We start from the raw sequence: 27,518 nt of genomic DNA, 5'->3' as shown, positions 1-27,518 counted from the left end.
AGCCTACTGGGAGATGTAGGCCCTCGGCGCGCGCGTGCGCAAACGTCTCCCTCGCGTTCGAGGGAGGCGGGTCCAGAAGCCCGGCTGCGCCCGAAGAGGTTGCCGCGCCGAGTGGGGCGTGTGCCTCGGGTCATACTGCTGGCGGGCGGAAGTTTAGGGCGCGACGGACTTGACCCGCATTCGTCAAAACTTTCTTAGTTCCAGTACCCGGATACTCTAAACTTGGAAAAGATGGCGGGAAGTTTAGCAAAAGCTTGGGGAAGAGAACAGATGAGTTTTTAAGACCGGGACGAGGACGGCAAAAATACAGAGATTTTGTTTTCCCCCTAGGGTTTATTATGCGTGAAAGGGTTAGTCGCCCAGCTCATTATGAAAATGATATAAAAATATATAGACACAGACAATGTAGAAATGGAAGGGGGAAATGACTCACCCTACCACTCTCGCCCAAGAAGCATCAGCATTTTGCAGGATAGTCTTTCTTCCCGATTTTCAAACGGTGTTTTTCACATTAGCGCAATAATTTTGATGCACAGTTAAAAAACATTTTTATTGCACAATGTAAAACTGTTGGCGGGGATCTTCCCTGGAAGCCCAGTGGTTAAGACTCCACACGCTTCCAATGCAAGGGGCATGCGTAAACTAAGATCTGGCACCTGGAGAGGCAAGCAAGCAAGCAAATAAATCCATACGTATACAAAAGTAGAGCGAACAGCCCAATGAACCATCATAGAGTAATTACTCAACTTCAACAATTAACCAACTCCTGGTCAGTCTCCTCTTCCTCTATATCTGCACCTAAGTGTTGCTGTTACTGAGTCTAATAATTAATTGATTCCCTAATACCTTCCAAAGGTTATTGGTCAATGAGTTTATTATCATTATGAATACATATTTTATATCTATAATTATGAACACATAGATTTGTGTCTCTCAGTCCGAACACTTTATTACTGTTTGTCCTTTTTCAATCCACTGTGATTTCCATCCACAGTAATTATTATCCTAATTTATACTCCTATTTTCCCATCGTTGGCCAGTGGGTGCCTATATAAGTTGGAACCTGAATCTTTTTGACACACCCACTAGTTTCCTTGTTTTCTGGCATGACAAAGCGTTCTAGGCTCCTCACAATTTTCTGCACAGCTTTACTGAGGTGTAACAGACATACAGTTGGCACGTTTCCAAAGTGAACAATTTTATGTTTTGACCTGTGGTGTATATTACCATGACAGAGTGAACCTACATCCATCGCCTTAAACGATTCCTCGTGCCTCTTCACGATCCCTCCCCCTCGCCCTCTCTTCTCCCTTCCCAAGCAATCTCTGATCTGCTGTTAGTTTGCATTTTATAGACTTCCATATAAATGGAATTATACATGACATGATGTTCTTTTTCTCTGGCTCCTTTCCTTCAATATAATTATCTAGAGATTCATCCATCTGTATGTATTATTTTTTAATATTATTGTTTTTAAAGAAATATTTATTTTTGGCTGTGCTGGGTCGTTGTTGCTGCGCGAGGGCTTTCCCTAGCTGCGGCAAGCGATGGCCACTCTCTAGCTGTAGCTTGGGCTTCTCGTTGCAGTGGCTTCTCTTGAGGAGCACCAGCTCTAAAGTGTGGGGGCTCCAGCAGTTGCTACATGTGAGCTCAGTAGTTGTTTTCACGGGCTTAGCTGCCCTGCAGTAAGTGGGATTTTCTGGGACCAGGGATGGAACCAGTGTCCCCTGCATTGTAAGGTGGAGTCAATCACTGTATCAGTAGGGAAGCTGTGTGTGTTATTAATTGATCCCCTTGTATTGCTGAGTCGTATTCTATTGTATGGGTATACAAGAATTTTTTTTTATCCATTCACCTTTTGATGGACAATTGCGTTGCTTCCAGTTTTTAGCCTTTACAAATGAAGCCCTATTGATAGGGACAGAGTAGGAGAATGAAATAGTTTCTAAATCCTGCTAGGGGATAAAAGACAGACAGGGAATTTTAAGGGAATTTGGGAGACTGTTGTAAGCTAATAACTACTCAGGAAAAGAATCAAGTAACCTAGCAAAAAAGAAATGCAAGTAGGCAAAGAGATTGTCTGAGGAAGCTTTACAAATAGTTGAGAAAAGAAGTGAAAGGCAAGGGAGAAAGGGAAAGATATACTTAACTGAGTGCAGAGTTCCAGAGAATAGCAAGGAGCAATAAGAAGGCCTTCTTAAATGAACAACGCAAAGAAATAGAGGAAAACAATAGAATAGTAAAGGTTAGAGATGTTTTCAAGAAAATTCGAGATATCAAGGGAACATTTCATGCAAAGATGGGCACAATAAAGGACAGAACTGGTAACGACCTAACCGAAGCAGAAGAGATTAAGAAGAGGTGGCAAGAATATGTGAAGAATTATACAAAAAAAGATCTTAATCACCCAGATAACCACAATGATGTGGTCACTCACCTAGAGCCAGACATCCTGGAGTGTGAAGTCAAGTGGGCCTTAGGAAGCATCATTACGAACAAAGCTAGTAGAGGTGATGGAATTCCAGCTGAGCTACTTCAAATCTTAAATGATGCTGTTAAAGTGCTGCACTCAATATGCCAGCAAATTTGGAAAACACAGCAGTGGCTACAGGACTGGAAAAGTTCAGTTTTCATTCCAGTCCCAAAGAAGGGCAACGCCAAAGAATGCTCAAACTTCTGTACAGTTGCCCTCATTTCACTTGCTAGCAAGTTCAGTTCAGTTCAGTCACTCAGTCGTGTCTGACTCTTTGCAACCCCATGAATCACAGCACGCCAGGCCTCCCTGTCCATCACCATATCCCAGAGTTCACTCAGATTCACGTCCATCGAGTCAGTGATGCCATCCAGCCATCTCATCCTCGGTCGTTCCCTTCTACTCCTGCCCCTAATCCCTCCCAGCATCAGAGTCTTTTCCAGTGAGTCAACTCTTCTCATGAGGTGGCCATAGTACTGGAGTTTTAGCTTTAGCATTATTCCTTCCAAAGAAATCCCAGGGTTGATCTCCTTCAGAATGGACTGGTTGGATCTCCTTGCAGTCCAAGAGACTTCGAGAGTCTTCTCCAACACCACAGCTCAAAAGCATCAATTCTTCGGCGCTCAGCCTTCTTCACAGTCCAACTCTCACATCCATATATGACCACTGGAAAAACCATAGCCTTGACTAGATGGACCTTAGTCGGCAAAGTAATGTCTCTGCTTTTGAATGTGCTATCTAGGTTGGTCATAACTTTTCTTCCAAGGAGTAAGCGTCTTTTAATTTCATGGCTGCAATCACCATCTGCAGTGATTTTGGAGCCCCCCAAAATAAAGTCTTGACACTGTTTCCACTGTTTCCCCATCTATTTCCCATGAAGTGGTGAGACCAGATGCCATGATCTTCGTTTTCTGAATGTTGAGCTTTAAGCCAACTTTTTCACTCTCGTCTTTTCCTGTCATCAAGAGGCTTTTTAGTTCCTCTTCACTTTCTGCCATAAGGGTGGTGTCATCTGCATATCTGAGGTTATTGATATTTCTCCCGGCAGTCTTGATTCCAGCTTGTGCTTCTTCCAGTCCAGCGTTTCTCATAGTGTACTCTGCATATAAGTTAAATATGCTCAAAATCCTTTAAGCTAGACTTCAGCAGTAGGCGAACTGAGAACCACAAGCTGGGCTTAGAAAAGGCAGAAGAATCAGGGATCAAACTGCCAACATTCATTGGATTATAGAGAAAGCAAGGGAACTCCAGAATATCTACTTCTGCTTCCCTGACTACGCTAAAGTCTTTGACTGTGTGGATCACAACAAACTGCGGAAAATTCTTAAAGAAGTGGGAATACCAGACCACTTTACCTACCTCCTGAGAAATTTGTATGCAGGTGAAGAAGCATCAGTTAGAACCAGAAATGGAACAATGGATTGTTGAAAATTGGGAAGGGAGTATGTCAAGGTTGTATATTGTCACATTGCTTATTTAACTTATATGCAGAGTATATCATGCAAAATGCAGGGCTCAGTGAATCACAAACTGGAATCAAGATTTCCAGGTGAAATATCAACCACCTCAGATAAGCAAATGATACCACTCTAATGGCAGAAATTGAAGAGGAACTAAATAGTCTCTGAATAAGGGTGAAAAAGTTGGCTTACAACTCAACATTCAGAAAACTAAGATCACAGCATCTGATCCCATCACTTCATGGCAAATAGAAGGGGAAAAAGTAGAAGGAGTGACATATTTTATTTCCTTGAGGTCCAAAATCACAGCCATGATATTAGAAGATGTTTGCTCCTTGGAAGGAAAGTCAGGACAAAGTTAGACATCATATTAAAAAACAGAGATACAACTTTGCCAACAAAGATCCGTATAGTCAAAGCTATGGTTTTTCCAGTAGTCATGTATGGATGTGAGAGTTGGACCATAAAGAAGGCCAAGCACCAAAGAATTAATGCTTTCGAATTGTGGTGCTAGAGAAGACCTTTGAGATTCCCTTGGATTGCAAGGAGATCAAACCAGTCAATCCTAAAGGAAATCAACCCTGAATGTTCATTGGAAGAACTGATGCTGAAGCTCCAATACTTTGGTCACCTGATGCGAAGAGCTGACTCATTGGAAAAGACACTCATGCTGGGAAAGACTGAGGACAAGAGAAGGACAGCAGAGGATGAGATGGTTGGATGGCATCACTGACTCAAAGGACGTGAATCTGAGCAAACTCTGGGAGATAGTGAAGGACAGAGGAGCATGGCGTGCTCTAGGGTCATGGGGTCACAAAGAATCAGACATGACTTAGCAACTGAACAACAACAAACCTAGCAACAATCTACTCTGCCTTGAAGGAAGACCAGGCACATTGAAGCCCCAGACACACTCAAGCCACAAAGTCCTGATAGTTAAAACACAACACATTCGGGACTTCCCTTGTGGTCCAGTGGCTGGAACTCCACGCTCCCGGTGCAGGGGGCCCGGGTTTGACCCCTGGTCAGGGATCTAGATCCTGCATGCCACAACTAAGAGTTTGCATGTGGTAACTAAAGAGCTGGCACGCCTCAAGGAAAATTGCAGATCCAAGTGCAGCAACTAAGACCTGGTGCAGCCATGTAAATAAATTTAAAAAAAACCCCACAAACACATAAAGCAGTAGGTACGGGGTCTACGTCTTGTTTCATGGGAGTAGTCCTTGAAGAGTAGCACTTCGGCAGGCAGCCAAGACAGGGATAGAGGTGAAAGGGGAAAGAAGACGTTATACCAACACCTGACATGATATTTTAGTACGTTATTGTGTGTGTGCTCAGTCGCTAAGTCATAGCCCACCCTTTGCAACCCCATGGACCAAAATTTTGGTAATAGGCATATGATTTCAACAGTGCCATGGCAGTCCTTATTAGACCATATAGGGTTAAAGGAGGAACTAATGATGGAGGTCTTGACGTCTGCCCCAAAATGAGGAAGAAGTTAGTCTTCTCTCCTCCCCACATTTTCTTTGATTATACAAACGTATCTGAGTGTATTCTGGGGGCTGTGCTCCCCTGCCTGCCTGCTTGTCGCTGTCACAAGCCTATGCTAATAAACTCCCTCATCGCCTGCCACTTCACCTCTTCGCTCTCATTGGATTCATTCTGCACTGAGACAGAACTCTAACTTCAGGAAGTCCTCAGACCAGGTGTGCAGTTTCAATTAAAAGACAGAGGTTCAAGTCTCCTCCTTGGTCAAGGATTGTGGATTCAAGTCCCAATCTGAGGTGTGACTGGGTCCCACCTGAAGGAGTGTGGTTTAACTATGCGTATTCGTATATCTCTCTGTAAGGACAGCTGTGTTAATTTCTCTTGGGTACAGACCTAGGAGTGGAATGTCTAGACCATATGGTCAATGTGTATTTAACCTTTCGAGATGCTGCCAAACTATTTCCCAAAGTGGTTGTGTATTTTACTTTCCCCTGGCAGTATGACCATCCTAGTTCCTCCGCATCCTTGGTAAGGTTACTTTTAAGAAATTTAACCATTTTCCTAAACACAGAGCAGTGTCTCATCATTTTTCTTTAGTCTTTTGGCCACACCCCCAAGGCATGTAGGATCTTAGTTCCATTTGCCCTGTCAAAGCAACGTGTGCTGAGTAACTCAGCATGCACACACACCTCCTTCATTTGGATATTTAATTATTCCAACACCTGGAACACTGGTTTTTGTTGAAAAGTCTATTTTCTTCCCCCCACTGAATTGCCTTTTGCACCTTTGCTGGAAATGAGTTGACCATAGAGACACAAACTTTTTACTTCCGCTTTTTTCCTTTCAATGTAAGTGCTACAGGCATTGTCCTCATGGGAATAAAATATTAAGGTGGCCCACAGTAGGCAGAGTCTGGTACAGAAATGTGACTTCCTGTTCTTGAAAATGTCCCCCACTGTGTCCTCAGGGTCACCTTTATCATCAGTCACTTTCTCGGTCTCCTTGCTTAGAGATTGCTTTATTTCCCCCGTGAAAGCCCTGCCTGTGTTAAATCTGTATTTTCCAGCAGTTTTGTGGACTGACCACTAACTTCTCTCCAGATAAGCTCGTTGGCTATTGAGATCTTCGGTTCTACTTTGTTCTTCTGGATTAGAACAAGCCCACATTAAAAAAAAACAAAAAAAAACACTTTTGTTTTCCAATTACTTATCTTTGGCTGTGCTGGGTCTTCATTCCTGTGTGCGGGCTTTCTCTAGTGGCCGTGGGCAGGAGGCTGCTCTCTAGTTTCCAGCTGCAGTGTGCTGGTTTCTCTTGTGGCTTGCAGGCTCTAGGGTGTGGTTTTCAGTAGTCGGAATGCACAGGCATGTGGGATCCTCCTAGACCAGGGATGGAACCTGTGTTTCCCGCATTGGTAGGTGAATTCTTAACCACTTAACCACCAGGGAAGTCCCAAGCCCACATTTTAGAATAAGTTTCCCAGTGGTCATTCAACAGATAAGCCAGCAGGACTTTTGTAGAGTGCAGACTAATTGTAGAGTGAGTTAGATTGAGGGAACCACAGAGCCTCAGAACTAAAAAGACTCAGAGCCAGGGCCCGGGGGCCGGAGGGACTGGGTGATTCACCCAAGGTCCCCCAAGGTCAGATGGCAAGTTGGTGGCCAAGCTGAGGTGAGATTAATGGCAGGTGCCCGTTTTTCGGGCTTACACCCTGGTTCTAGTTTTTGCATATTGGAAATCTTGTCATTTCATTTTAAGTTTAAATATACCAAGTAAATCAAATCATGTGAAAAGAGAAACCGGAAAATAATGGTTCCCGTCAGCTTAGGGAAGTGAATCCTCCTGTGACTTCATCATCACTTACCCAAAGTAGACTATTAAAAGTTCTTTTGGACTTCCCCTGCCTCCTCGGAGGGAGTAAACAGCTCCTTGACCTTGACCAAATAGAGCTGGTATTTATCAACTGTCTAGATCACTGTCAGTGAAGATTAAGAGGTTGGGAACTTCCCTGGTGGTGCAGGGGTTAAGAGTCCGCCCGCCCATGCCAGGGGGCATAGGTTCAATCCTTGGGCCAGGAAGATTCCACGTGCTGCCACAACTACTGAGCCTGCGTTCTTAAGCCTGGGATCCGCCACTGCTGAAACCTGCGGGCGCCAGAGCCCGCGCTCTGCAGCAGGAGACGCCACCGCAATGAGAGGCCTGCGTACCGCAACGGAAGAGTAGCTCCCACTCACTGCGACGAGAGAAAGCCCCTACAGCAACGAAGACCCAGCGAGGCCATACACAGACAAATAATGTTTAAAAGATTCATCTCTTATTTCAGGAAAAAAAAAAAAGATGAAGGGCTTGGACAACAGGGTGTTCCAAGCCTTGCTGCCTCTGCTGTCTGTCCACAGGTCTAAAATCATCTGCATTTTAAATAAGCGTTTCAAGTGTTCTTCACTTCAGCTGACACAAGCATCATCTGGGATGCTTAATAAAAATGCAGATTACCCTCTCCTTCAGGACATTTTGGGCTTCCCTGGTGGCTCAGCTGGTAAAGAATCCGCCTGCAATGTGGGAGACCAGGGTTCAAGCCCTGGGTTGGAAAGATTCCCCTGGAGAAGGGAAAGGCTCCCCACCCCAGTATTCTGGCCTGGAGAATTCCATGGACCATATACGGGGTTGAAAAGAGTCAGACACGACTGAGCAACCTTCACTTTGGGACATTCGTCCTAATCAAGCAGATCTGCCACGTGGTCTGAGCATTTTGATTGGTGGCCCTCATTTGGAGAGAGACTGACTTGGGGATCTACTTCTTAGTTGATCATCCTAAGTAGCCCTTGTTTCTTCCTCCTTTCTGACGACTCAGAATGAGAGGAAGGGACTCTCACCCATCATTTATTTTCCCCCAGTACATATTTTTTGAGGGTCTACATGGCCAGAGCAGAGGATATAGCAATGAACAAGTCAGAATTTCTTCCTTCTTGGAGCTGACTTTTTCACTTAGTGATACATATCCAAGGTTCTCCCATATCTTGACAGCTCTTTTCCTGTTAGAGCTGAGTAACAGTTCACTGGATGTCTGGATGTATCACACAGCTTGTTTATCCATTCATCTGTAGAAGGATATCTTGGCTGCTCCCATGTTTTAGCAGTTATCAATAAAGCTGCTATAATGAAGCGTGGGTAGGTTTTTGTGTGGACATGCGTTTCCATTACCTGTTTACTTATGTACTTATTTTTCAAGCTGTAAGTTTGAAAAATCAACTGTTGGAAGATTCTGGGAGATGTTCTGACAGGCTGCAGAGGCCAAAGATAGAGACGACACTAATCCAGTTCCCTTTTTCATCCTTTCAGATTCACTCAGCAAATGATTAAAACACCAGTAAACGAACCAGGAGAAAAAAAAAAAAAAGAGGAGTCACTGTCCAGTAACTTTCAAGAGCTGATTTCTTATGCATTTCAACTTTTTTCTTTTGCTCTTCTCAGTAGAGCCAAAGGGCAAGAAGCTATGTGTGTGCGCTCAGTTGTGTCTGACTCTTTGCGACCCTGTGGACCGTCACCCATCAGGCTCCTCTGTCCATGGGATTTTCCAGGCAAGAATACTGGAGTGGGTTGCCATTTCCTCCTCCTGGGGATCTTCCCGACCCAGGGATCAAGCCTGCGTCTCCTACATTGCAGGAAGGTTCTTAACTGCTGAGCCATCGGGGAAACCCAGCAAGAAGTTATAGGAAGTGTCAGTGTCAGTCCGAAGAGGGTTTTCTAGGCTTCCAGCTGCCTGGTTTTCAGCATCCGGTTCTCTGTAACCAGATCATCCACCTTTGTGTTTGACAGCCCTTCACCTATCACCCACTTCTGAGCTTTACTGAGAAGGTACTTCCTGTCTGTGCAGAACCAGTCTTCACTCACCACCAAATGCAAAAGGAGGCAGTGGATGCAGCTCTGTCATGAAGGCAGGGTTGGTGGGCCCTACGCTGACCTCAGTCCACACCTTCTTCCTCTACACGTCTCATCCCAGCAGACTGGGGGGGTGACTACATCTGGGAATCTCAAATCTGAATGTAAAGTTGACATTAAAAAGATGAACAACCCCATAAACAAATTAAGCCAGAGATTTCAACAGACATTTCACAAAGAAAGATAGGTAATAAGCAATCACTAACAAATAGGTAATAAGCAATCAAAAAAGCACTCAGCATCATTAGTCAAAGCAAGTGCAAATTAAAACCATGAAGAGATACCACCACCCAACCCCCAGAATGGCTAAAATTAAAAAGGCTGACAACTCCAAATGCTAGCAGAACTGTGGAGCAACTGTGTAATTCTCAGGCATTGCCCAATCCCTCCCAGCATCAGGGTTTTTTCCAAGCCAGTAGGAGTGTAAAATGGTACAAACACGTGGAGAAAGGCCCAGAAGTTTCTTATTAAACCAAACATCTTATACCTATGACCCAACAATTTTACTTCTGGGTGTTTATTCAAGAAAAAATGAAAACATGGTTACCATAAAATTTGCATAAAAATGTTCATTGCACCCAAATTTGTAAATAGTTTAAATATCCATCAATAGAGCACCATACTGTGTAGTACATTTGTGCTTGTGCGAAGTCGCTTCAGTCATGTCCAACTCTTTGCAGCCCCATGGATGGTAGCACGCCAGGCTCCTCCATCCAGGGGATTCTCCAGGCAAGAATACTGGAGTGGGTTGCCATTTCCTCCTCCAGGGGATCTTCCAGACCCAGAGAGCCAATCGGAATCTCTCATGTCTCCTGCACTGGCAAGCAGGTTCTTTACCACTAGCGCCACCTGGGAAGCCCAGTATATCTACACAATGGACTATTATTTGGTGACAAAAAGGAAAGAACCATGACATGGATTCTCAAAAACGCCCATGCCTTTTGCTGTGTTACATCCTGCTCTAGTCCTCCAGGCCTCTGAGGGTAGAGTTAGGTCACCGGGTGGTAGGAGTGGAAGAAGGTGAAGTGGTGAGATGGAAGCCACAGTAGAGACCAGGACAGTGTCTGCACATCCTTGTCGTGACTTGCTATTGTCTACTTTTCTGATGCCGCGTGCTCGTGCGTATGCAGTCTTTCCTTCTTTCCCCCGGTGTCTCTCTGAAGCCCTTCTTGACCCGTCTAAGCCTGTGGTCCCTCTCATCTTCTTGTCCCCTCCCCTGTCCTGGGATAGATCACTGTTCAGTATCCTCCTCAGGTCTGGAGCGGAGGTCGGTGTTTGATAACTTTCTTATTCTGGGTCTGTCTCCAGTGCCTAGCGCGATCCATGTTCAAAGTGCTCAGCAGATGCTGTGAGAGCAGCAAGAAACGAGACTCGGCCAGGCTCCCAGTGAAATGACTTCCCCTTTCCACGTACGCCTCCACCCCTGGAAGGTATTTATAGACAGGCAATGTGGGCGTGGAGGAGGATTAGACGGGTGGGAGAGTCAAGCAGAGAAAGACTGTGGGGGCATCTTTGGATGTCTTTCTTTGGCTCACTTTGGAGGGAGAGACACTTGCTTCTGAGGTACCTTAAATTCTGGAGAAAATGCGATGTCAGGAAGTGTGGAGACTGGCCACTTGGTAGACAGTCCTGAACAACAGGGTACAGGATAATATTCAGAGGCTGGGAAAGTGACAGGGTTCCATGATAATTGCGCTTTCAATTCATCGAAGTCCTGTCCAGGTCTGGTCTGGCAGCTATCCCCACAAACTTCCCAGGGGCATGGACTCTTTCCAGTTCACCATGCCCTGCTTCTAGGGTGTGGTCCTCACTGTCTGACCCAGGCCAGCGGGTGGAATTCCAGCAAGAGGATGGGGGATGGATGGAAGGAGAAAGGAGTCCTGGGGAGTATGCCTGGAGCTGCCAGGGGAACATTTACTTGGACCCTATTGGTCAGAATTTAGTCACATGGCCACACCTAAACGCTAGAGTGGCGGGGACAAATACTCTGCATAACCAGGTATGGGCTAAAAATCGAGCATTCCTCTTGTATAGAAGGAAGAGGGGAAACGGCTTACAGACAGCCTCTCTGCCACTGATGGACAGATGAAACATGTACTGAGTGAGGCTACTGGCATCGCGCATGGTATTCCATATACGAGTCACTTCTCCCCAAAACCTTGGGAGCAGACACTGTGTGCCATGCCATCATACTCGCGAGGAAACAAGCTCAGAGGCGTTGGGTAAGTCGCCCAAAGTTACACAGCTAGGAGGGTCGGAAGCTACGGCTACAAACTTTGTCCTGGATTGCACATTGAGTGAAAGTCGTTCAGTTGTGTCCAGCTCTTTGCGACCCCATGGGCTATACAGTCCCTGGAATTCTCCAGGCCAGAATACCGGAGTGGGTAGCCTATCCCTTCTTCAGTAGATGTTCTGGACCCAGGAATCAACCGGAGTCTCTTGCATTGCAGGCGGATTCTCTACCAACTGAGTTATCAGGGAAGCCCGGACTAAACGTTGGCATCCCCCCAAATCATATGCTTAAGCCCTAATCCCCAAGGCGAGGGTATTAGGAGGTGGGGCCTTTGAGCTGGAATCAGCTGTAGATGAGGTCATGAGGGTGGGGTTCTCAGGGTGAATTAGCGTCTTGATTTCCAGAGTGCTCTCTGTCTGTGTCTCTCTCACTTTCTCTCTCCCCTCGTGGGAGTCTCCACAAAGAACCGAATCTGTTGGCACCATGATCTTGGACTCCCTGGTCTTTGGCATTTTGTTACAGCAGCCAGAGCTGACTGAGACAGGCTTCAGAGCTTTTTGCCCACTTTCTCCTGCCTTGGGAGTCTCAGAGGAGCAGAGGGTGGAAGGAGAAGGATGTTCAACCACCTTTTTCTCCTGTTCAGACCAGCTCCTCAGGCCAGGAAAGGAAGCAAGGGTTGGGAGGGAAAACAGTAACTTATAAAATAAGCATCTGGGGACTTCCCTGGCAGTTCAGTGGATAAAGAATCTGCCTGCTAATGCAGAGGTCACAGGTTCGATCCCTGGTCCGGGAGGATTCCACATGCCGTGGAACAGGTAAGCCTGTGCACGACAACCACTCGCCCTAGGGCCCGCAAGCTAAAACTACTGGAGACTCTGCACCCAGAACCTGTGCTCTGAAACAAGAGAAGCCACCGCAATGCAAAGCCCATTCAGCACGATGAAGAGTAGCCCCTGCTCGCCACAATTAGAGAAAGTCTGCATGCAGCAATGAAGACCCAGCACAACCAATAAATACATAATATATATGTGTAAAGAATCCCTCATTGGGTAACTAAGATCCTGTGTGCCACAGGGCATGGCCAAAAATAAAACATAAAATATTCATTTTTCTTCTGATTTTTAACTCTTAGGGTGAGGGGTACAGATGGCGTGCAGGAGGGCAGTATTTTTGCTGGTCTGGTCCTCACCAGAGCTGAAACTGGGTGACTGTTCACGAGATGGCTGAGATTCTAAGGGCTCTGGCAAGACCCTCATTACCGCCTCTGGGTGTTTGTTCCCCATGCATCCCAGCAAAGGAGGAGGGTCGGCCGGAGCAGGGCTCCTCGGGCACCAGAATCCTGGCGGAGCTTTGCAAAGATTATTTTTGTTCCTCGTCACATGGCTATTACCCACTTTCCCTCTCCCATGAGGTTCCAGAACCAGCTATTATAGTCAAGTGATCTTTCTTTATATTTTTTAATTTTAAAAATTTTATTGTGGTAAGAACACTTAGCATGAGAGCTATCCTCTTAAACTTTCACGTGCTTAACGTTATTGTACAACGTTGTACAGCAGAGCTCTAGGACTTCTTCATGTTGGTGACCTGAAAGACTCTGCCCATTGATCAATAACTCCCCGTTTCCCCCTCCCCCAGCCCCTGGTGACCACCATTCCATTCTTTGATTCTATGAATTTAACTACTTTAGATTCCTCGTCCAAGTGGAATTATCCTTCTGTGACTGGCTTATTTCGCTAAAGCATAGTGCCCTCCATGGTAACTGGTGGTGTTGCGTGTTGCAGAATTTCCTTCTTGTTAAGGCTGAACAGTATTCCCGTGTGTGTGTGTGCGTGTGTGTGTGTGTGAGATACCTTCTTTATCCATTCACCTGTTTTGGTTTTTTCCTTGTATAATCTAACATTTTTTGGAGGATCTGATGTTTTGTTGTTGTTTCCGGTTGTGCTGGGTCTTCACTGCAGTATGCACGCTTCTTTAGTTGTGTTACGTGGGCTTAGGTGCCCTGTGGTATATGGGATCTTAGTTCTCCAACCAGGGATCGAACCTATGTCCCCTGCACTGGAACATGGATTCTTGATCACTAGACCATCAGGGAAGTCCCATCCATTCATCTGTTGGCGGACATTTGGGTTTTACTACATCTTGGCTATTGTGAACAGTGTTGCAATAAACATCGGAATGCTAATATCCCTTTGAGATCTGGATTTCAGTTATTTGGAATAACCCCAAAGTGGGAGGGCTGGATCATCTGATTGTTCTATTTTTAATTTTTTTGACACATTGTCTTCAGTTCAGTCACTCAGTCATGTCCGACTCTTTGCAACCCCGTGAATCGCAGCACGCTAGGTCTCACTGTCCATCACCAACTCCCGGAGTTCACTCAAACTCTTGTCCATCCAGTCGGTGATGCCATCCAGCCATCCTATCCTATGTCGTCCCCTTCTCCTCCTGCCCCCAATCCCTCCCAGCATCAGAGTCTTTTCCAGTGAGTCAACTCTTTGCATGAGGCGGCCAAAGTATTGGAGTTTCAGCTTTAGCATCAGTCCTTCCAAAGAACATCCATGACTGATCTCCTTTAGAATGGACTGGTTGGATCTCCTTGCAGTCCAAGGCACTCTCAAGAGTCTTCTCCAACACCACTGTTCAAAAGCATCAATTCTTCGGCACTCAGCTTTCTTCACAGTCCAACTCTCACATCCATACATGACCACTGGAAAAACCATAGCCTTGACTAGATGGATCTTTGTTGGCAAAGTAATGTCTCTGCTTTTGAATATGCTATCTAGGTTGGTCATAACTTTCCTTCCAAGGAGTAAGTGTCTTTTAATTTCATGGCTGCAATCACCATCTGCAGTGATTTTGGAGCCCCCCAAAATAAAGTCTGACACTGTTTTCACTGCTTCCCCATCTATTTCCCATGAAGTGATGGGACCAGATGCCATGATCTTCGTTTTCTGAATGTTGAGGTTTAAGCCAGCTTGTTCACTCTCCACTTTCACTTTCATCAAGAGGCTTTTAGCTCCTCTTCACTTTCTGCCATAAGGGTAGTGTCATCTGCATATCTGAGGTTATTGATATTTCTCCCGGCAATCTTGATTCCAGCTTGTGCTTCTTCCAGCACAGCATTTCTCATGATGTACTCTGCACAGAAGTTAAATAAGCAGGGTGACAATATGCAGCCTTGACGTACTCCTTTTCCTGGAACCAGTCTGATGGGCTTCCCTTGTGGCTCAGCTGGTAAAGAATCCACCTGCAATGCGGGAGACCTTGGTTCGATCCCTGGGTTGGGAAGATCCCCTGGAGAAGGGAAAGGCTACCCACTCCAGTATTCTGGCCTGGAGAATTCCATGGACTATACAGTCCATGAGGTCCCAAAGAGTCAGACACGACTGAGCAACTTTCACATTATTTTATTCAAATACCAGTCTGTTCCATGTGGTCCTGGAGCACTCAAACAATGAAGCAGATATAGTCACATGTTAAAGATTGGTCTTCAAACATCACAGGTGATGATGCCACTCTTGCCCAGGATCTTGCCAACATAAAACCACATCCACAGCTCAGTGGCCACCAAACCGTTCAGCAGAGCTTCCTTAACTGTGAGCTGTTTGCAGTTACCAGTTCAAGCAATATGGACAGTTTGTTCCAAGCTCTGATGAGCTGTAGGGACCTCAGCAGGAGCTGGAGGAAGCTGCTCAACTGTTTCAAAATATGGCCAGTTGGGGCTTTAAGTCACAGCAGCATCGACCAATGGCAGGGCTTCTAGGCAAGGTTATGGACAAACTGGGCCGTGGTTCTAGAATGGAGAGTCCATTGCCCTGAATGCCTGGCTGAATTTTACCTGCCTGGAAGGCTATTTTTAATTTCTTAAGGAACCTACATACTGTTTTCCAAAGCAGCTGCACCAATTTACATTCCCACCCACAGTGTACAAGATTCCTTTTCTCTGCCTTTTCATCAATACTTGTTGTTTTTTGCCTTTTTAAAAAAAATAGCCATCCTGACAGATGTGACATTTTGTCCTGAGAAACATAATCGCTCCCTGCGGGTTAGTTTTCTCAGGCTCCCAAAGTGTTGGAAAGAGCAACTATATGGTCAGGAAGTGTTTACAGAAGGACTTATATCCTTTATTCAGAACTAAATATTTTGAATTGTATTCACACAAGATGTTTGAGCAGATTTAAACAAATTTCATTATAGGAGTTGTAAGGCATCTCATCTAAGAGCGCACCTTCAGCTCTATTTTATGGTTTTTGTTTTATTTATTTATTTGACTGTGCCGAGTCTTAGCTGCAGCACATGGGATCTTCCATCTCCATTTTGGCACATGGGATCTTTAATTGTGGCTTTCAGACTCTTACTTGTGGCATGTGGAATCTAGTTCCCTGACCAGGAATCCAAACCCAGTCTTCCTGCACTGGGAATGCAGAGTCTTAGCCACTGGACCACCAGGGAAGTGAAGTGAAGTGAAAGTCACTCAGTTGTGTCTGACTCTCTCCAGGCTAGAATACTGGAGTGGGCCATTCCCTTCTCCAGGGGATCTTCCCAACCCAGGGATCAAACTCAGGTCTCCCGAACTGCAGGCAGATTCTTTACCAGCTGAGTCAAAGAGAAGCCCAGATGACTAGGGAAGTCCCCTCCAACTCTTAGCCTCAGTATTTGCTCCCTAAGCTAATGCTGTCTGCTTGGTTTTGGTGCAGGGAGCTCTGGAAGCAGTGGAAAAGCCTTCTTGGAGCTTGCCTTCTCGAGGGGTTTAAATGGGAGATTTAAACACAGCACTGTGTGTGAGATCAACTGCCAAACACCTTCAGTTCAGTTCAGTTGCTCAATCGTGTCCGACTCTTTGTGACCTCATGGACTGCAGCACGCCAGGCCTCCCTGTCCATTACCAGCTCCCAGAGTTCACTCAAACTCATGTCCATTGAGTCAGTGATGCCATCCAACCATCTCATCCTCTGTTGTCTCCTTCTCCTGCCTTCAATCTTTCCCAGCATCAGGGTCTTTTCAAATGAGTCAGTTCTTCACATCAGGTCGCCAGAGTATTGGAGTTTCAGCTTCAGCATTAGTCCTTCCAAAGAATATTCAGGACTGATTTCCTTTAGGACGGAAACTTCGAACCATCCAAGAATTAAGTAGGGAAATGAGATCAACATTTGTCTAGAGAAATCGATACCTTCCCATATGTAGACAAACACCAGTGAGATGAAAAGACCAGGGAAAAGATGGCTGATTTAAAGTATCAATAAGGGACTTCCCCAGTGGTCCAGTGGCTGAGACTCTGTGCTCCCAATGCAAGGGGCCTGGATTCCACCCCTGGTCAGGGAACTAGATTCCACACGCCGCAACCGAAAGATCCTATGAGCCACACCTAAGACCCAGCACAGTCTGAGAAATATATAAATATTAAAAAAAGAAAAAAAGAGAGCCTTTCCTGTGCTCTCTCCTGCTTCCTCATCTTTAAAAAAAATAAAAATAAAAATCAATGAAACACAGGGAGTTCCCTGCTGGCCTAGGATTTGCTTTCACTGCAGAGGCCCGAGTTCCATCCCTGAGGTCAGGGAACGAATGAGCTCCTGCAAGCCATGCAGTGCAGCCAAAATAAAAATAAATAAAAAGTTAAAAAAAAAAAAAAAAAGACAGTAAAAAAGTAAAATGGGCTTCCCAGGTGGCGCTAGCGGTAAAGAGCCCAAGTGCCAAGGCAGCAGACAAAAGAAATGCAGGTTCCATCCCTGGGTCAGGAAGATCCCCTGGAGAAGGGCATGGCAATCCACTCCAGTATTCTTGCCTGGAGAATCCTGTGGACAGAGGAGCCTGGTGGGCTCTTCTCAGACACGACAGAAGCAACTTAGCTCATGTAAAGAAAAAAAAAATATCCACAAAACTGAAATATTAATATCTGGGAATAAATAGGACAAGAAATGTGCAAAACCTCCAGGAGGAAAACTTTGAAACTCTCCCAGGGGACATGAAACTGGAGATACACTGTGTCCTTGGACAGGAAGGCTCAACGTCATGAAGATGTCAGTTCTTCCGAAGGCAGCTTACAAATCTAACAGGATCCAAATAAAAACACCCAGAGGCATCTTTTTTTTTCCTGGACCTAGACAAGCTGATTCTAAAGTTTACATTAAAAATGTAAACAAGAAGAGCTGGGACAAGGCGAGAAGGGAGAGCGATGGGAGGAACAGCCCCATCAGGGGTCCTAACTGCTGGGGAGCCTCGGGGAAGCAGCCCCTCTACGCTTTGCAAGGGCTGAGGAACAGGACCCTGCCACACGGAAACTCAGTACAAAACACATCCTCTCACTCTGCTGAAGGCTATGGGGCAGCCTGGAGGGGAGGGGAGTTTGGGGGAGAATGGTTACATGTATATGTATGCCTGAGTCCCTTTGCTGTTCACCTGGAAAGATCACAGGATTGTTAATGGGCTATACCCCCATACAAAATAAGTGGTTTTTTTTTTTTTTTTTAAATGCATTCTCTCAAATCTGAGAGCTGACAATGGCTCTTTTAATACATGGTATCTGAGCAACTGGGTAGCCATCTGGAAACAGAGATGGACCCAAACTCTCACTGATCACAGCCTTCAAATGGATCAAAGACTTAAATATAAAAAAATTGAAAATACTGGATTGCCTTCAGTAAGAACAAGAGTTGTGGGTGGGCACAGGGCTGAGCAGGAGTGCGCTGGACCCTGAATGAATTGCCAGCTGTGGGAGCCAGCAGTGAGTAACAATTAGCCCATGCAATCTTCACTTTCTTTTTATCGACTTGTTTCTTGACCTGAGGCTTAGAAAGGTAACTTGATTCAAGGTTACCGACCTGGTGACTCACTCCCCAGACACAGGTGACCTGTCCGAGGCCACCCCAGCCTCTGGGTTCCTCACTGTGGCACCGCTGCTCCTGGCTGTAGACAAGATCCACCGGTAGCTGAAGCAGGGCCCGGGGCTTGGAGGTGGTGGGTAGGGTGGTGTCACAGGACGGGTCAAGGGGCACTCCTGCGTTTGGGGCTCTGAGACGGCGGTGGAGCAGTGTTCACTGGGCGCTGGTCAGGAAGTGTTCTCAGAGGGTGGGGTATGTAGGGTTGGGGGTAAGCGGACAAGCAGAGAGGAGGAGAGACCTTGGCTTCAGATCAGAGAGAAAGGTGGATGCTGGCAAAGCCGGGACTCAGAAAGGGCTCAGTGGGCCAAAGGGCTGGAGGACTGGCTGACTGTAAAAGGCTTTGAACAGCAAGGGCATCATCAGTACCAGTCCCATCGTACTTACTTTCTTCCCCCAGTTACCTTTACCACAGGACCGCCAGTGAAGTCCCCCATCACGCTTTAATGGTCTGTAAGACGTCTACAGATCCCTCAGGGCACCCTGGTGACAGGGCTTGCTTTTAAGCAGATGAATGAAGCGGTCAGAGGTGAAGGGCTCTGCCCAAGGCCACACAGCCTGGAACAAAGCCCTGGTCTCGCAACTCTGAGCTCACTCTGTCCTCTCAGCACACGTGTGGGTCAGGAGGCTGCACTTCGTCCTCTCAGCAACCTGGCAGCCGGGGAAGGTCTCTCGGCAGAAGGGAAAAGGCGTGCTGGGCAGTCTGGGGACCATCAGGATAGGCTGGGAAAGAGAGTGGGGGTCAGGGAGCCTAGGGAAGAATGGCCCTGGGGGCCAGCTCCTGGACGCACAGCTAACCCCACGCCGGCAGCCCTGTCTGTATCCTGCCTCTCCGTCCCCACCTTCTCTCGTTTGCTGCTTCCTCATCCAGGTCTCAGGGCTTGGCTTTCCTCAGGGCTTCAGCCCGCATCCTTCCCTGCTCCCTCTCTGAGAGGCAGGTGTGATCTCTGGCCCAGGGCGGGGACTTCAGGGCCACCTCCACACCTCTGACCCTGATCCGAGTCCCTTGCCCAGATCTGTCTCCCGAGCGAGAGGGGAACAGAGGTCTGGCTACAGGCACCTCACACGCAACTGTCTACCCTCCCTCCCCACCGCACCCCTGCTCCCTGTCTCAACCGACAACCGCCTCAGGGCCCCTGCTGCTCAAGAAGGATCCCCACGGTCATCACTACCCTTCCTCTTCCTTGACCCCCCAACCTGTCCTCCCACACGTGGCTCAGATCAGCCAGCTTCTGGTGGCTCCCCCTGTGCCCCCTCCTGCTCACCAGGACAACTGCTCACCAAGAGGGTCTTCTCCGTGGTCCCCGTTCTCCACTGTTCCAGCTGAAAAGGACTGTCTGCTCTTCTGCTTCAAGTCCTTCAGGGTCTGTCCTTGCACACCCCGACACATGAATGTTCATAGCAGCATTGTTCAGGACAGCTAAAGAGTGGACACAACCTGTATGCCCATCATTGCTGCTGTTTACTCGCTAAGCTGCGTTCGACTCTTTGTGATCGCACGGACTGTAGCCCTGCCAGGCTCCTCTGTCCATGGGACTTCCCTGGCAAGAATGCTAGAGTGGGTTGGCATTCCCTTTTCCAGGGGAATCTTCCCAGCCCAGGGATCAAACCCTCCTCTCCTGCACAGCAGGTGAATTCTTTACCACTGAGCCATGTGAGACGCCCCCCATCATTCTATGAATGGATAAAAAAGACGTGGTGTCTCCACACCAAAGCGTGTTAATGGCCGTAAGGAATGGCATCCTGGTATGTGTCACCCCAGGGATAAGCCCTGGAAACATGATGCTGAGTGCAAGAAGCCCGCCACAAAAGACCACGTACTGTATGATGTCACCTATGTCAAATGTCCAGAATAGGTAAACCCACAGAGACAGAAGGCAGATTAGCTGCTGCCAGGGCCTGGGAAGTAACAGATCACAGACACGTGGTTTCTTTGCAGGATGATGAAAAGTCCTAAAGTCGATTGCATCATCTGTGAACACTACTAAACACTGTTGAACGGGCTACTTTATTAAAGGGTTCCCCCCGCTCCATTTTAATTTTTGGCCAAATTCTGCACCACGTGGGATGTCAGTTCCCCCACTGGGGACCAAACCCCCAGTCCCTGCACTGGAAGCCCTCGAATGGTCTACATTGAGTGGGTGGCTTGTAGGACTTCCCCAGCAGTCCAGTGCTTAGGACTCCAAGCTTCCATGTCAGGGGACCTGGGTTGGATCCCTGGTCTGGGAACTAAGACCCCACAATCTGCATGGCATGACCAAATAAAGGAAATAAGTGACTTCCACATAGTGAACTGAATCTCGGGAAAGCTATCCTTGGGAAAACAAAAATCCCCAAACCCCAACCTTCCAGAGCTGCCCACTTCCAACTCCTTGTAGTGGAGTCCTGCTTCATCAGGCCCCACCTGGGGTCTTGGGTGAAGGGAGGGGTCTGTAACTCCCCAGCCCTAGTCTAAGAAGCCCCCAAAGGCACACACATTCTGTCAGCAAGCAAGCTCTCCATGCTGTTCTGTGAAAAACAGGGCTCAGATGGAACCTGGGGAATTTGCATGTCAATTCAGGTTCGCTGGTTCACTTGTTTGGGAAAGCAAGATCAGCTACTAGAGGGAGGAGTGTTGAGGAAAGGCAGACATGGTGCCCATGACCTTTCTCCTTCCAACCTGCCCCCTGCCTGGGAGTGCCGGGCAGGCACTATCACCGCCATCCCCTCCACAATCAGGTCTCCATCGAGCTTCTGTTACAGACTCCCAGGGCACTGGTAAGAAGAGGGTCAGGAAGGCTGCTCAGGAGAGAACAGCGCAGAGCCCACTCACCCAGCAGAGCTTTCGGTCGTCAAAGCTGGCTGAGTTGTCCCACGGCAGAGTCTCTCCCCAGAGGTGCTCCCCGCCCAGAAGCGACAGACCAGTGTGGGAGGAGGGGGACACAGCCACCAAGAAACTTGTGACCGGACTAGTACAAAAGCAGTCATTTTCCTATTAATTCTGAGGCTATTCTGAAGCCATGAGTCAAAAGGGGGCAAAAGAACCTCACGGAGCCTGCAGGTTCTCACTCCAACGGCCCCGTTTTGGATCAGCTTTGGAGAAGCCTGCCTGAGTGGACCCTGAGCCCCTTGGCTCCCAGCAGGCTGGACACAAGCAAGGCAGTGCGCTGGGCTCCAAGGACACAAGGGAAACTCCTCAGGTTTGGTGGTGTTTTCTCTCTAAACAAGTCCTCCTTCACCTCCTGTTGCCAGTGATGTGGGTGGTGACAGGTTCAGGGTCACCCTGAAGAGGCCTACTGCGCTGCCGAGACTGCTGCGATGACTCAGGACACCGAGACTCCTTCCACACGGCTCCTTCTGTCCGTCTTTCCTTGATGGAGATAGAGGGGCGGGACGAGAATCAGGCCAGCCACACTAGGTCCTAAGTACTAGATCTGGGCTGGTTTTCAAAGTGTGGCCCGTGCCTTCGGTCAGAACCATCAGGCGTGCCCGCGGGTGCCCTCCGCCCTAATGGTGGAGCTGAGGGTGGGGCCTCCTACGACACTAGGAACCTGCTCCCAGGGATTCTGATCAACATGACATGGGCATCACTCCTCCCGGAGCCCAAGAGACCCATGTGGTTCCCCAGAGTGAGGTGAGTCGGAAATAAGAGCACAAGCGCCCCCAGTCCCTGACAGTCTCTAGGTTTTTTAAGGCAAAGGAGTAAAAAAAAAAATACAGTGAAGAATTCATTGTATGTTTATTATTCACAGTTAATCACTACCTACCAAATGCTATCCGCAGAGTTAAAGGATTAAGTACATAGGTCTTTTTAAACACTGATTTTCTTTTTAAATATATACACACAAAACTTAGTTCTGCAAGGCTGCATGATATACACCAATTCCAAAATAAAACAATCAAATGGTCCAGGTGCAGAATGCCAGAGATTCCTTGTATTATCAGGAGAGAAGCAAGTGGAGAGTGGCAGATGCTCTGTCCAGGGAGGCGCCTCCTGGGCCCCAGGCGCTCCGGGCTGAGCCTGGTCCACGACCAGAGTCTGGCAGAGACGCTGACTGACCGCTTCAGGAGCTGAAGGCCACCACCAACTCCCAGCGGCTCTGTGTCTGTTGTGGGAACGGGGCGGGTGGAGAGAGGATGCTCACGGGGCATCACCACGAGGGACAAGAAGCCGGCAGGAGGCAGACGGACAGAGCTCTGCCACGGACTTGGCCTTCCTAGTTCCAACCTTCCTTCCGTCTGCCCCTGCGTCAGAGACACTTCCTTCTCGGGGGGCCAGGTGGAGCAGCTACGAACACAGCCTGCTGTGAATGCAGAAACGAAAAACCCCCCAGATGCTTCCCAAGCACGGCCTGAAGCTCACCTGGGCGGGTCAGGCAGGGGACACAACAGTTGAGAGCCATGAACAGATACCCTCAGCTTTCAGAGCAAGGAAGATGAAGCGAAAATGCTCGTTTTCTCCCCCAGTGTAGAACATGGTAGAACCTGATACAGTTTAAACTCCTTGGACTTTCCTGCACTTGAAACTGGCTGGCTCCAGAGACTGGTTACTGTGGCTGTCTGGGACTAAGGAGGGGACAGATAACACCCGAGACTGCAAGGTCAAGGACCCAGCCCGGCCCCCCCACCCGCCCCCACAGCCAGATGCAGTCAGACGTGGGGAGGGTGGTAACCTGGTTCCACTGCTCCCTGGCTCCCTTAACCTCCAGGGGCTACAAATGTTAAAGCTGAACCTTCAAGGTTCTGGCTGCCCACAGGCAGGACGCCCACATCCTCCTCTCGCTTGCTCCTCTTCTCTACCCTGTCCTCCCCTCCCCGGGGGGAAAATATTTACACAGAGTAGGAGACAAATTGGCTGACTGTCTTTAACTTATTTTTAAAACAAAACAAACAAGGAAAAAAACACCACTCAGAAGCAACCCTCGAAATAGGCAGAAGGCACTATGAAAAACAGCATGCTCAGGAACACCACTTGAAAGGGAAATGGATATAGAAAAGACACAGGTTTGGCGCCTGGCTCGCAGGAGGCCCTGGGGGGCACCAGCCCCTCCTGTCACCCCCACTCACGCCCTCCCTCCTCTAGCAGAAGCTGAAGGGCAGGGGCCGCCTGCTCCTGTGTGTATATAAAACGCAGAACACAGGAGCGGCTGTTCTGTCTTCCCAACTAAAACAGACATTTTGCATAGAGAAAATATCAGCCCACGTGGTTTCTTTTCTTTTATTACTGGCATCAGCTAGGACTATATGTGGCAGTAAATGTCATGCATTGATGGACAGAAGAGGAAAAAGGACGAAAAAGGACAGAGGAGGAAGAGCAGGAGCAGCAGTGAAAATCTGTAATAAAAACTCTTTTTCTTAATTTATAGGTAAGTTTTGGCATTGTTATATCCAACTCCCCCTCCCACCCCCCCGAGTTCCAACCAATGTGAGCCGGTCACCAGGTGACCCAGCCAGGTGCTCTGAGCTCCCTCACAGGCTGCTGACAGAGGCAGCTCGTGGGTTTAATTCTTTTGTGTGTGTTTAAAATTTTTTGCTTTCTTTAAATAATCTCTTGACTCTTAGACGTTCCGGTTCACGGGGGTGACGTAATTGCGTGGGAACATGCCGGTCTGCCCGTGGCAAGCCCCTTTCCACCAGTTGGGGTCTGAGTTATCCATGACGTGGATAAAGTCTCCCCGACGGAATCCCAGCTCTCCATCCTCCTGGGGGTCAAAGTCAAAGAGGGCTTGGACGTATGTCGGCTGCTGCAGAAGAGGGCAGGGAGAAAACACGTTGCACCCTTGACCGTGGCCAGCCCCCTGGAAGCGGACCAGTGACGGGGAAACGAACGCGGGCAGCCTTTCCACACCTTCTGAAATAACCCCTCACTTCTCCTCCCCCTCCACAAATCTTATGGAGTTTACTCCGGCGGGGGGGGGGGTGGGGGGGTGTTTGTAATCTTTCACCAGTGATGGAAACCACTGCAGGGCCCCCACTGCGGTGGCCAGCCTCGCCCTAGCATCCAGCAGCAGGTACTGCTTCAGGAAAGAACTGCAGAAGCAGCCCCTGGAGCTTTGCTTACAATCCCAGATGAGGAAATGTTTCAGTTCCATCACTGCGTCACTTAGGGAAAGTCGAAAGGATAAAGCTTGTACACAACAGGGTGGTGCCAACCAGTACATGAGGCGTAGGATTTCAGCCATGAGTGTGGACCCCACCCCCTTACAGGTGTGACTTTCCTCACAGTCTACTTCCAGGCAAAGTGTGTGTGAGGGTGTGTTAAAGACCCTCGTCCTAGAGACACAGGGTAACTTTTGCAGCACACTGCTTCAGAGAAGCAGACTCTGGGAAATGCAGAACTGTTTCAAATCCAAATCTTTAACATAAGTTAATAATGAGCATAGAAGGCCCTGAAGTAACCCTTCAAAAAACAAACAAAACACACCTGCTTGCCTAAGGAGCTATTCTTCATTGCTTAAGAATGATCCCAACCTCTCTTTTGAGGCTTACCTGTGGCACCTGCTCTATGTCCCGGAGAAATATCTGCTGGTTTCTGGAGACGGATGTAGATCTGTGATAATCTACCAGCTCATTCAAAGAGTTGAACTTGACCACCCAGAGGAAATACTTTCCAGCCCCATCTCGGAGCACCTTGAAGTGCTGTACATCATTTCCAAACCTGGGGAGGGGCAGAGGATACACGTGAGACGGGGCCAGAGGGCTCTGTGCTGGCTGCCCAGGGGCCACCTGCCCATCGAGCAGGATCCCTGGAGACCTGGTGTCTCGGCCATGCCCTCCCAGGCTGAGGAGACCAGGACTGCAGCACAACTTGACTCCCTAGTAGGTGGAGAGTGCCCTGAGACCCTCCATCAGGATGATGACTGCCAGCGACAACAGGAAGAATCTCGCCGGACAGGAAGCCCTATTAACCTAATTCTGAAGACATTTGTTAAAAAAAAAAAAAAAAGCCCCAACCTACAGAATGCTTCTACATGCCCTGGACTGTGCCAAATGAAAAAAAAAAAAGAACTGAAATCCTGTGTGACGTCTGAAGACTACAAAAGGTAGGATAAGAAATGAGGTGAGAAAAGGAGGGATTGGACACACTTCCAACAATTCTCCTATAACTGGGAAGAATTTAAAGTTGTGTTTTCTAATCAGGGATTTTAGTTCTACACACGCTGAAAAGGTCTCAGAAGAAAAGGACATGTAGGGACAATAAATAAAGGCCCAGGCACCTCCTCACCCCCCAAAGGCTTCTCTACCACCTGGAGAAATGACAAGTGGTTTCTCTACAATGGCCCAGAAAAACAGCATGACCTGGTTGAGTGGGAATGGCCCACCACCATCATGCTCTCTGCCTTGAACATCAGCTCAAGCAAGGGCCCACCTGTCCTGCTCTCTGCTGAGTCCTCAAGGTCCCCACTGGCATCCAAAGATGCTCTATGAACATCTGTTAAATGAACAAATGGGAGCCTCGTCCTCCCATCATCCGTGTTAAAGCGAAACTACTTCTTAAAACCAGCCCAGCAGGTGGCAGCACTGAGCTCGAAGGCAGTCACTGAGTACAGGCGCAAAGAGCTTAGAAACTGCACTGCTAGCTCATGAGAAAAAAGGTGGATGAGCAAGAAAGCTTTACTGAAGAAGGACGTATTTAAGTGGCACTTCTGGGCTCAGGGAAGCCCTCTACTGCTGTGCATAGCACGTGGCTTCTGAAAGGGGTACAGGGTCCCTGATGGGGTGAGCTGTTAACGACAGGAGTCTTTCCACCACAGATGACCAACACCTTGAAAACTTGAGGCTGTGGATCCTTGAACCTCCTTGGCTCGGGAGCTTGTGTTATTAAGAGGTGGTTATGACACCTGTTTCAAATTTTATTTCTAAAGCAAGGAAAACATGAGCTCTTTAAAGATTTTATTTGATGAAAATGGGAGCTTTCCAGCACCCAACACCTGGCGAGTATGGGCAGGGATCACGGTCATCAGACAACCAAACGTGAACAGCCAGGGGCTTGTGGGCACCAGTCAAGGATTAACTGCCTGTACCTCGTCTTCCACAGTTGGGTTTATCCTTGGGTCTGTGTAAGGTGTAAGGAAGAGAAGGAAACGCAAGTTAATAAGAAGCATTAAAAACCCTGCCAGCTCAAGGTGCTCCTCGCCCACCAGATGCTCGTTTGCATGTGTGTAGTCAGGCACGTCAGAAAGCCACTGTTCTGCGCGTGTGGGAGTGAGGGGCACACGGGAAGCCTCTGCACCTTCCACTCAACTTTGCAGTGAACATAAATTCTGCTCTTTAGAAAAGTAAAGCCTATAAGAAGAAAAAAGAAAAGCCACTGCTAGAAGAGGAAAGCTGATCATTAGAGGGCTTGATTTTTTTCATGATGGGACTAAAACCAAACTATACTGGAAATGTAGCTGAGAATACTGAAAACGTTACCTGAAACCACCTCCCACATCTTCACAGAGAAAAGGAACACAAAAAATTTTCGATTTAAACCTACAGTAAAAAAAAAAACCCCAACACTTTAACCGCACATTTGGTCCTAAAATGAAACAAGATATTGAGTTGATTTCTGAAACTGAAAAATCTTGATATCATTCGTAAATGGCAAATAAACTATTTTACAGTCTTCATTTTTAATGTATATTAAAGTGACCTGAGTTTAAATTTAATCAGCCCCTCATCACATAAACGATGAGGTCATCAGTAAGATTTCTGGGGTGGGGGTGGGGTCAGGGCAGGTTTCCTGTATGTGAACTAGAAATGGACAGAGTCAAAACACATATGGAAAGGACAACTGGAGTCAAAATCCTTGTGTCGTGGGTGGGGAGTGATTAGCTTAGAATTCTCAAAGTTCCAGTTTATATTCTCCATGATCCCCACAGTGGTATGACTCCCTGCCTTCCCCCACTGCCTATCAGCTCCCTTCCACATTTAAATTTACCCCTGGGAAAAGCAAAAAGCCCCCAAACTCCTGTGGTCGACTTTTGCTGATGCTGGCAGCCTTTGGCTGGACACCTGGAAAAGGTGCACAAGGCAGCTGACCTGATGACCAGCTGCTGTCAGAGAGGGTGGCGGGGAGCACTGCGGGCTGA

General features: G+C 47.7%; 1 protein-coding gene across 5 annotated transcripts in view; it reads right to left on the bottom strand.

Moving 5' to 3' along the window:
* Positions 1-22,159: 22,159 nt before the first annotated feature.
* Positions 22,160-27,518, bottom strand: part of GRB2 (growth factor receptor bound protein 2) — a 65,970-nt gene continuing 60,611 nt past the window's right edge. For 3 of the 5 annotated variants that reach the window (XM_060395010.1, XM_060395007.1, XM_060395009.1), the window contains 3 exons: positions 26,860-26,919; positions 24,934-25,102; positions 22,160-24,188 (listed from right to left, as the gene is read on the bottom strand). In XM_060395010.1, coding sequence (XP_060250993.1) covers positions 24,003-24,188; positions 24,934-25,102; positions 26,860-26,919 — 415 coding nt within the window. In that variant the 3' untranslated portion in view covers positions 22,160-24,002. The remainder of the gene's footprint in view (positions 24,189-24,933; positions 25,103-26,859; positions 26,920-27,518) is intronic. The other 2 variants (XM_060395008.1, XM_027974067.2) reach the window with 1 other exon arrangement.

Source organism: Ovis aries, chromosome 11, assembly GCF_016772045.2.
Source record: "Ovis aries strain OAR_USU_Benz2616 breed Rambouillet chromosome 11, ARS-UI_Ramb_v3.0, whole genome shotgun sequence".
NCBI classification, from domain to species: Eukaryota; Metazoa; Chordata; class Mammalia; order Artiodactyla; family Bovidae; genus Ovis; species Ovis aries.
Note: the sequence above shows the minus strand (reverse complement) of the source record. Positions and strands in the feature narration are given on the sequence as shown.